Genomic DNA, 9,692 nt, shown 5'->3' with positions numbered 1-9,692 from the left:
TATTTTATAATTAAGTAATATTGTGTAACAATTTGTATATTTGCGTTATTGTAAAAGTATCATATCGTCGTTATTGCTTTCTGAATTTAGGACGTCGGTTGGACCAAGGCGACGTAGAGAGAGAAGCGGCGGCTTCTTCGATCTTTTAAGTCTGTCTTTGTGTCTGCTTCCTCTTGTTACCGAGTTTGTATATACTCAGAAAATAGACGTGCTATCAGGATTAAAGTCTGAAACGGAAGTTGTTATTCGGGCCCTATGCATTCGTATTTATAAACCCTGAAAGGAGAAAGCCAAACCCTTCCGTGCATAATTTGATTATTTTGTTTATCCGTCCGTTTTCTAGTTAAAACTTTATATGACCATTACGTTTGTAAGTCTCCACCTGAGTCGCTTAGAATGTTCTCAAACGGCCGTTAAAATTGAAGTGATGCAAATCTCTTTGAGATTTATGACCAAATCGTAGTCGTGCGGTATAATAAAGAAATCTTGATTTGTCAGTGTGTTGCTAAGCTGATGGATGGATTTATTGCTCTTGCATTCGCTGCGAATTCCTTTTATGAATATGAAAAATTTGTCAAATTGCGAGATATCTTTCATTTATGTTTAAATAAAATTGCAATTTGTATATAATAACAAATTATATGACACCATTGTATGATAAAAATGCAAATTTCATACAATATTATAAAAAATAGATACACATTAATATTATTGAAGAAAGATTTGTACATTGCTTAAGAAAAATCAATGAAAAATTAAATTCGACCGTTTGAATGATTCGCCACCAGGGCCAATAAAATTCCATTATATTTTCTCGTCTGTGTGACACATGTCGGCTGCCATATAAAATTGTTTTTCCACTTCTATATGCTCCTTAATTTATAAATAAAATATATTTGGTTCAGTACATATATTTATTCTGATTTTGATATACATAAATAACATAAACAAATAACAATAACAAATAAATTAAATACTAATGTTCAAAAATCACACTACTTACTTAAACTATAATACTAGTTTTTAGGTTGACCATATTCTAAACTCCAGAAATAATTATATCTTGGGTCTTCGATAGATCCGGATTCATCTTCAGTCTTTTTAGATTTATCTATGATTTCAGCAATATTACCCTTCAATTCAGGATCTTCAATGTAATAATCGAATTTGTTTTTACTATCGTCTTGTTCAGCTTCTTTTAAATTATCTTTTTTCAGTAATAAAGAATCAAATTGTGCATAGCCTGGAACAAATTCTTCCTCTTCATCATTTGATGTATCTTCTTCATCGTTTGATTTATCTTCTTCATCGTTTGATTCATCTTCTTCATCTGACGATTCACCCTCCTCCTCCTCGTCTTCATCATCATTTGTATCATGTTCATTTTCTTCACTTTCACTTTTATTATTCGCATTATCATCGAATCCGTTTTTATATAACCCAAATATTGTATCAGGAAGAGTAATATTTTCAATTTCCAACGTAGAGTCTTCAATATTGATATCAAAATCAAACAATTTACTAGGTTTTAACACATCTTTCGGTTGGACATTAGTAGCATTATAGTGTAAATAAGTAAGTGGTATGAATTCAAATTGTTCTTTCAAGTTTTCAGACGTGCCATCGTCGTCGTGGGTAGCATTTGCATCCTCTTCGGTTTCATCTAATTGTTCCAAATTTGAATCACCCTCTTCACAATCCCTCCTAACAGATTCATCATTGTATTGATCACGTTTATCAGAATTGTTGGCTCCGTCAGTTCCAGAGCATTTGACTTGCTGCTCTTTACCGTCGTTGCTATCATTATCGGTTTCTGTGTCACTCTCACCAACGTTTTGCTGTTCCAAGTCTGCGTTTCTAATGAATCCTTCGTTATCAATATCTTCTTCGTCTCCGTGATCCAACCGTTTGTGTTCTTCTGGTTCGATCTCTTGATTCTTTGAATCATCTGGAACAAACTTTTCTTCATTATTCTCATCTGAATATTCGTCTTCGTTTTCCACATTTTCTTCTTCTCCGTCGATTACCTGTTCTTCTTCGTAATCATAATTTGGATTGTTATAAAAACGTCGTTCTTGTTTCGATTGCAGATCAAATCTTTGCGGTGTTCTGTGATTTCTTTGATCTTTTGGTACGATGTTTTCAGTTGTTGCAATATCTTTTTCGTTAGAATCAATTCCAGTGACTTGATTGACTATAACAGCAGCTGTTTGTGAATCGTTTGCCTTAGTTTCTGTATTATTCGCTACTGTATCATTACTGATACTTCTTCTACGCCTCAATGAGTTTTTATAATGTCCAAAATTCTTCGGATTCTCTGTCGTATCCTTTATATTCTTTTGCTTTGTCGTTGAATTTTCAACAGTTTCATTAATTTGAACCTAGAATATGGATATACATAGAAATTTATATATTTGCGTTCTTTATATATTTACAGACATAAATTAAACCATCAAATACATACTTCACGACGCTACTCAAAGGTGCAATGAAAACAACATATTAATATCTAAAAAATATATTTATATATATAAAAAACATATTTACATTCAGTATAAAAATAATCTACAATGCATCTTATAAAGTTTATCTTACAATATTCTACCCAAAAATAAAGACTGGCAAATTTTCTATATATATGTTTATTATGAATGACAATAAGTTATTATTAAATTCAAGTATAATATATTCATATTCGTGACTCAGGAATATGAATGTAGTTACTGGGTATATGATTTTTATAAATTTCCTTTTATATCATATATGTATATGAAAAATTTGTCAATCTTTATTTTGTCCGATTGTGCAATCTCGTTCCCTTACGTTTAAATATAATGGCAATTTGTATATAATAACAAATTATATGACATCGTTGTATGGTAAAAATGCACATTTCATATAATATTATAAAAAATAGATACACATTAATATTATTGAAGAAAAATTTGTACATATTTACCATTAAATGATTTTTGAAAAATCAATGAGTATTATGATATAATAATTAAGAGATGAAATATTAAGGAATAAATAGAGATGAGAGAATGATATAAATTAAATAATGAACACAAATAAAGTGATATAGAAAACAATGTGCGTGTAATAGATTAAAAAGTGTTTATAAACATAGATAGAAACGCATAACATGCAAGATATATGAAGAATGTCTGCTGCAAGCTTTCTACTTGTATTCTACAATTTCGGGTTCGTCCTCAACGACTTGCTGCAAAGAAATAATATTTGTGAAGAAAAAAGCAGTGTATGTTACATACACTGTACAACAAGATGTTTGCCACAAAGATTTATTTGTAAAATTGCAAACTGATTTTAGCGTATTCTTGGCGAAATATAATATTTACGCATCCATTATGTAAACATAATATATTAAATTATTTTGTAGTGATTTTAATTTATAAAATAATCAGGTTTTCTGTTTATTAAAAAATCATATTTTTGAGAACAATAGAGCTCAGCTTCATATGAAAGTATTATATACTATGTATAATAGTTTATTGTAATAAGTTATGAAAATGCAATTAAAAATATTTATTTTGTCAGAAATTAACTGTAGAATGATGAGATCTAAAATAAAAAGAAAAACTAATAACATATATAATCTATAGATAGGGAAAATTATGGTTTTGAATTTTTTTCAACTGATTTTTCTATCGACATTTTTACTGTTTATGCTTTAAAAATCTATTAATTAATTATAAAGCTTAAAGCACAGCTTTATAATAATCATATGTATGTGTAAGTGCATTGTATTCAATCGCAAAAACTTTATTTAAAATTATGTATGAGTACTTTGTCAAATCTAGTGTTCAAAAACGATAATTTATTAAAATGTTGCTTATAACATTTTTTATAGTGGGGTTTTCTACCGAAAATTCTGATTTTAATTTTTTTTTAAATACTCAATCATAGTATTAGGTACAAAGCACAGCTTTTTTTATAATTGTATGTATGTTTTATTTTATTATATTCAATAAAAAAATCCTATTCAAAAATATGTTTGAGTTTTTTGTCAATGTTAGTGTTGAAAATGCACGAATCGTGCGTATAAAATTTACTAAGCCGTTCATCTAAATAAATAAAACAATCCAATGAAAGATACGTACTACCAAAAAATAATCCCATAAATAGATTCTCTACATTCATATTTTTCTTATAAAAAATAAAATCTTTGATAAATCATATTTTTTTCTACATAAAAAATATGAACTATTTTATCTAACAAAACGCAATACTATTTTTTTAAATTATTTTGGGTATTTTTTCAAAATACTTATGTTGAAAAACGATTATTTTTGCCGAAAATCAAGAAAAAAAATAATATAAAAGAAAACTAAAGATAAAAGTCAATATATACAGGAATAGATAAGCTTAAAATACATGTTATATATAATACTATATATCATAAATTTATTATACCCAATGATTGATCTTAGTGTTTTATAGAAATAAAAATAAAAAAAATATCTACATAATCGACAATATCTTAAAAATAAGTTGCAATTTTATTTATAAATCTAGTGCAAAATTGTTGTACAGTGTTAGTAAAAAGAGCATGCAGTTCAAGAAAGTTTGTTAAAATAAAATATTTACACACAAGAAAGAATCGAAGAACAGCAACAAGAAGTCATTAGTCACATCGAAGAAAAGTTGTTGAAGAAAGATTGGACATATACGGACATATTGAAATATAACGTTTCACATATGTTGACTTTTCGTAATTTAAATAAATAATGTTGCTCTCTCGTTGATCATTTCTTTCCATGACGATAGTTGTTGTAGTTAAAATTACTCACATAAGGATTGTGATGAGCGCTGTAGTCTGCCCACTTGGAGAAGTCTATCGATGGAATGATTCCGCTGCGGCATGGCACTCTTGGATTACTACATTCAATGATACAGTTAGCACATTAAAATATTAAAATATTAAATTAATTATTATACGATTTACATCTCATGATCTGGAAGAACCATAGGATAAACTTGAACGGTATCGATGATGTCCGTGTTGTCGCAAATCACACGAGACAAGCGAACCTTCCTCAATTCATTCAATTGTTCGGGTGTAAACGAAGATGGTTGGTTGGGTAATTCATACCTAAATAATAAATAATCAATATTTTTGTTACAAAAGGTTTTGTACAAATTTTATTTACGCCCCATCGGCTCATATTTATTTCATTTCTGTCAATATTAGTTTGTATCAAATTATTCATTCCTAAATACTAATAATTACCAGAATCTGTCTCCACGTCTCGAGTACGAGAATTGTGTAGCGATGATGCATGCGAACGTCGGCCCAAGCATAGATCCTGGCAGTGGTCTTTCAGAAACGCCAGCAGACCAAAGATCCACATCACTAGGGTGTTCAAACAGCGATTCGTACTTGTGAATGGTCTCGTTGGTCATGGACCCGGAAAGTTCATGGAAGTTATTTACTTCTGGAAGTCCGCAAAACTTCCTGAACTCCATGTAGCCGGGCAGTCCGAATTCTCTGCCTCTCTGCATATTGAAGGATACAAGATCCATGCCGAACCTGGCACCAGGTTTCTTGAATAAGTGATTGGTGACTTCTTGGGTGATTGAATCGTCCATAGCTTGGGCTACTTGGTTCATCAGACCCATGAGGTATTCGTCGAAGATACCGGCTCTGTACAAATCGTGTGGACGACGGATCAAATCGGAGAGACGCTTGGAAGCTGTTGATATTAAATTTTATTATAAATAAAATAAAAACCTTTAACATGATATATGAAGAGCTAATTTGAATATTGTAACCTAATTCTTTGTGAATAAAAAACATATTTTAGAAACCTACATTGATTTTTTTTGTGTTTTATAAATTAAAATTAAAAAAATTTTAATGATTTTTTTGATCTTTGATCCGCGCCAAAAGCAATAATATCGTGCCGTCGCTGTCGTAGCGAAAACACTCTTAGGAGAAAATAGGCAGAAAAAGCAGCATAGAACGTTGATATTATCCAGTTTTAAAAATATGACATCTTTACTGATATAACTATGAACTTTTGATATTAAAGTATTGGTTAAATTGTATTCAAACCGAATTTTGGTCAATAAGAGGGCGCAAAAACAATTATTACTTCTCAGAAGACAAAAATTCACGTCAAAAGCAATAAAATCGTGTCGGCGCCGTCGCAGTGGGAACGCTCGGTAACGAGCGTTCCCACTGCGACGGCGACGGCACGATTTTATTGCTTTTGACGTGGATTTTTGACTTCTGAGAAGTAATAATTGTTTTTTGCGCTCTCCTATTGGTCAAAATTTGGTTTAGATATGCTTTATTTGATTCTTACTTATTTAAAGTCGTAATATTTACATAAAAATCTTGTTAAAATAAATGCTAGATAAACGCGTGCTTCTAATACGACAGCGACGGCACGATTTTATTGCTTTTGACGTGATTTTTTGACTTCTAAGAAGGTAGAATTGTTTTTTTTCGCTCTATTAATCAAAATTTGGTTTAGATATGCTTTATTGGATTCTAAAAAGATTTCGATTATAAAAAGTCTTAATAGAAACGCTAGATAATCGAGCGTTTAAACTGCGAAGGCACGAATTTATTGCTTTTGACGTAGATTTTAAACAGGACTATTTGGAAGGAGGAGGGTTTATGTAGGGGCAGTTCTCTCTACCACTCCATCCTTGAATGTGCCCAGAAAAATGCATGTCATTTAATGAAATAATACGAATCATATAATGAAAATGAAATGTCTGACTGTCCAACTTTTGCATCTCTCTTAAAAAAGCTGTCTTAAATCACACTTTGGTGTTTTCTAATGTCTTATTAATTAATTTTTGTTTTTATTGATACATATATTCACGATTCTTCTCCAATTCTACAGATATTTGTATGTATCATACTTATATATAAATCAGAATAAAACGAAAGGCTTTTCAATAAAAAAATAAAATTGTTGTTATCATTTGATCACAAATGTGGCTAATTAAATCTCGAGTTTTTCAGTATTTATAAATGGTTTAGAGTTCAGAGTTTTAAGAGCTATAGAGAGACAAAGAATCGATCCATTTAAGCCAAGTATTATAAATACAATATAAATATGATTGATGTCCCTCGAAAAGAAAAGAGATTTAATGACTCGAGAATATAATATCCATGAACAACTGATATAAATATACAAAAGCGTCAATATAAATAGCTAGCCGTAAATAATAAAAATAAGAAAGATTAAGAAGAATCATACAAATAAGTGATAAAAAATACCTATGTACTTAGAGATTCTATATTAAGACAACTCGAGAATTTAATGCTTTTTGCTATCTCGATTCCCGAGATTTCCAAGAAAATATTAACTTATTACTCTCTGCTTTTTTGTTATATACACATTGTATATACATTAAATTCATTCAAAATAAATAATGGCTGAAAACTGTTGTAAGACTATATGCTGTAGGCTACATAAAATAATATAAACTTTTATAATTATATATAATATATGTACGGTTTCTCTTTCTGATAATCAGAGAATATTTCTTAAAAATCATATATATATATATATATATATTGCAGTTACTGCTATTTTGTTAATAACTGCACTTTAATTCTTAAGAAATTTCCCAGCGCCTCAAAAAAATAGCATTCTATGAAAATATGCATGTGTATAATACTGAGATAAAAAATCTAGGTATCTAGGTGTAAAGAGTATCGAAAATCTAGTTAATTGACTTAATGATTCAATTAAATTTCGCTGTAAACATATTGCAACAAACAACTCACAGATGAATTTGTGAGCCTTGGACCATCTCTCAATGGCGGTCGGCAAAAGAGAATGTCCGAATCTGAAGGCAGCGGCGGAGAACGCGTCAATCACGTTTGGATTTATGTGCTCGTCGTATCCATCCCAATGACCCTAAAATTATAATAAATAAATTATAATCATGCAATAATAAAAACATCTAAACTAAATCGTTTCATAATAATTGAGTCAGCAGCGCCTTTGGGCGTTTTCCATGACTGGCAATAAAACAATTTTAATGTTTCGGAAGTCGAAAACGATTTTGCTCCGAGAGATTTATTGTTTATTGTATCTTTATCGTCGATCTATGAACGTACGTCTTTTTGCAGTAACAGTCCGAATTTCTCCATGACTTCCTTGCCGAGCAGAATGGGTAAGAATTCATTATAGGTGATGTGTTGAATTGTAGCGATTACTATCCTTCTAGCTTCCTGGAAGAGTGTTTCGTCGTCCCAATGTGGGTTTACTTCGGATAATGCTCTTGCTGCTCTATTATGCTCTCTTGCCATTAAAGTGTGCATGCAAGTCAAAACGAGCTGTTCATTTACACGAATTTCACCTAAAATATAATTTAAGATAACTTTCTGCGTCTAAAAATACTTGATCATCCATTTACGATTGTATAAATACCTGCTTCAAAGCAGAACATCGATTTATTAGGTCTTGTGCATCCTTCATCTGGATAGTCGAGTTTCAGAGGTAATAAATCCTTTAGTCCGTATTCTTCGAAAACTGGATTCATTCTGAGTAAGCCTCCATATCCTGATCTCAATTTTCTGCAAGTTAAAATATGTTATATAATTATTATCGTGTTAAGAAATACTTAAATAAAAATGTTTTTGGCTGCGTTATGTTGATATTTATTTTCTTGACAATAAATAAAAAAAGAAAAGTTTCAATAGTCAAAAATGAATACTATAATATTGTGCAAATTGATTTTTATATGGTTTAATATAAGTTATACGTTTTTTTCAGAATTTTGGTTTACTAAATTATTTAAAAATCAATTATGATTAAATTTTAGGGGTATATATAATTGCACTAAAAATTTTATAGTATGCACTTGTAATGTATTAATTATTAGTGCAAAATAATAATTTTAAGTGGAAACTATTTATTCAAAGTGACAATTTGTTTTAAGTTCAATATATTTATTGAATATTGAATAATTTATTTTTTGTGCAGTATATTTTTTATCAGTGAAAATGATTAAAAAAAGTGTTTATGATTTAAAAAAAAGAGATTTAAATACACGCCTAATTTTTATAATTGATTATAATATACTTATAATACTTAAAACATATTGAATCAAATTAAAGTAGTGTATTATGCCTCATATAAATATTTTTAAATTGTAAACAAATTTATTATGTGAATAGAAATCTTAAAACATTGCAAAGTATTTTTTTAAATTAAAAACAATTAATATATTCTGAGAAAAAACTATCAACATCAGTTACGTAACCAAAAGTAGGACTTTTATTATTTTTTTTATGATTTTTGACAAAATTTATCATTTTTTGAGCCTTTTGACCTTTAGTACTTTTTTTAAAATTGTATCTATATACTATTTTTGATTGATTATAAAAGTTATGTATTGTTCTATAATATGATGAACATAAAATTTCAAATTTTAAAAAATTGATTAAATATAAAAATCTATAAAAAAGCGTTAGGTATTTTGTAGAACAAAACCATGAAATTATTTTAAATATAATTCAAGCTATAAAAAAATAAAGTTAAAGTTATTTAATATTATATTATTTATAAGAGATTTTATTTTCATATTTTTCAGCAGAATTCATTGATTTTTTTTGACATATTATTTAAAAATTGTTTTTAATTACAAATCGATTTTAATGAAATCATAAAAATATCTAATAACAACAGTAAATAAGTTAA

The 9,692-nt window shown here is 29.0% G+C and overlaps 1 protein-coding gene across 3 annotated transcripts in view; it reads right to left on the bottom strand.

Moving 5' to 3' along the window:
- Positions 1-903: 903 nt before the first annotated feature.
- cysu (peroxidase homolog) overlaps positions 904-9,692 on the bottom strand; it is a 32,052-nt gene continuing 23,263 nt past the window's right edge. Inside the window, exons 9-15 of one of the 3 annotated variants that reach the window (XM_088186325.1) lie at positions 8,421-8,566; positions 8,108-8,349; positions 7,772-7,904; positions 5,252-5,714; positions 4,967-5,113; positions 4,812-4,899; positions 904-2,381 (exon numbers count right to left, since the gene is read on the bottom strand). In XM_088186325.1, the coding sequence (XP_088042451.1) occupies positions 1,017-2,381; positions 4,812-4,899; positions 4,967-5,113; positions 5,252-5,714; positions 7,772-7,904; positions 8,108-8,349; positions 8,421-8,566 (2,584 nt within the window). In that variant the 3' untranslated portion in view covers positions 904-1,016. Of the gene's footprint in view, positions 2,382-3,074; positions 4,900-4,966; positions 5,114-5,251; positions 5,715-7,771; positions 7,905-8,107; positions 8,350-8,420; positions 8,567-9,692 lie in introns of those variants that run through there. The other 2 variants (XM_088186327.1, XM_088186326.1) reach the window with 2 other exon arrangements.

Source organism: Plectrocnemia conspersa, unplaced genomic scaffold, assembly GCF_051122295.1.
Source record: "Plectrocnemia conspersa isolate PC_06_02 unplaced genomic scaffold, ASM5112229v1 ptg000005l, whole genome shotgun sequence".
Classification (NCBI taxonomy): domain Eukaryota; kingdom Metazoa; phylum Arthropoda; class Insecta; order Trichoptera; family Polycentropodidae; genus Plectrocnemia; species Plectrocnemia conspersa.
The sequence above is the reverse complement of the archived record's forward strand: the minus strand, read 5'-3'. Positions and strand labels throughout refer to the sequence as shown.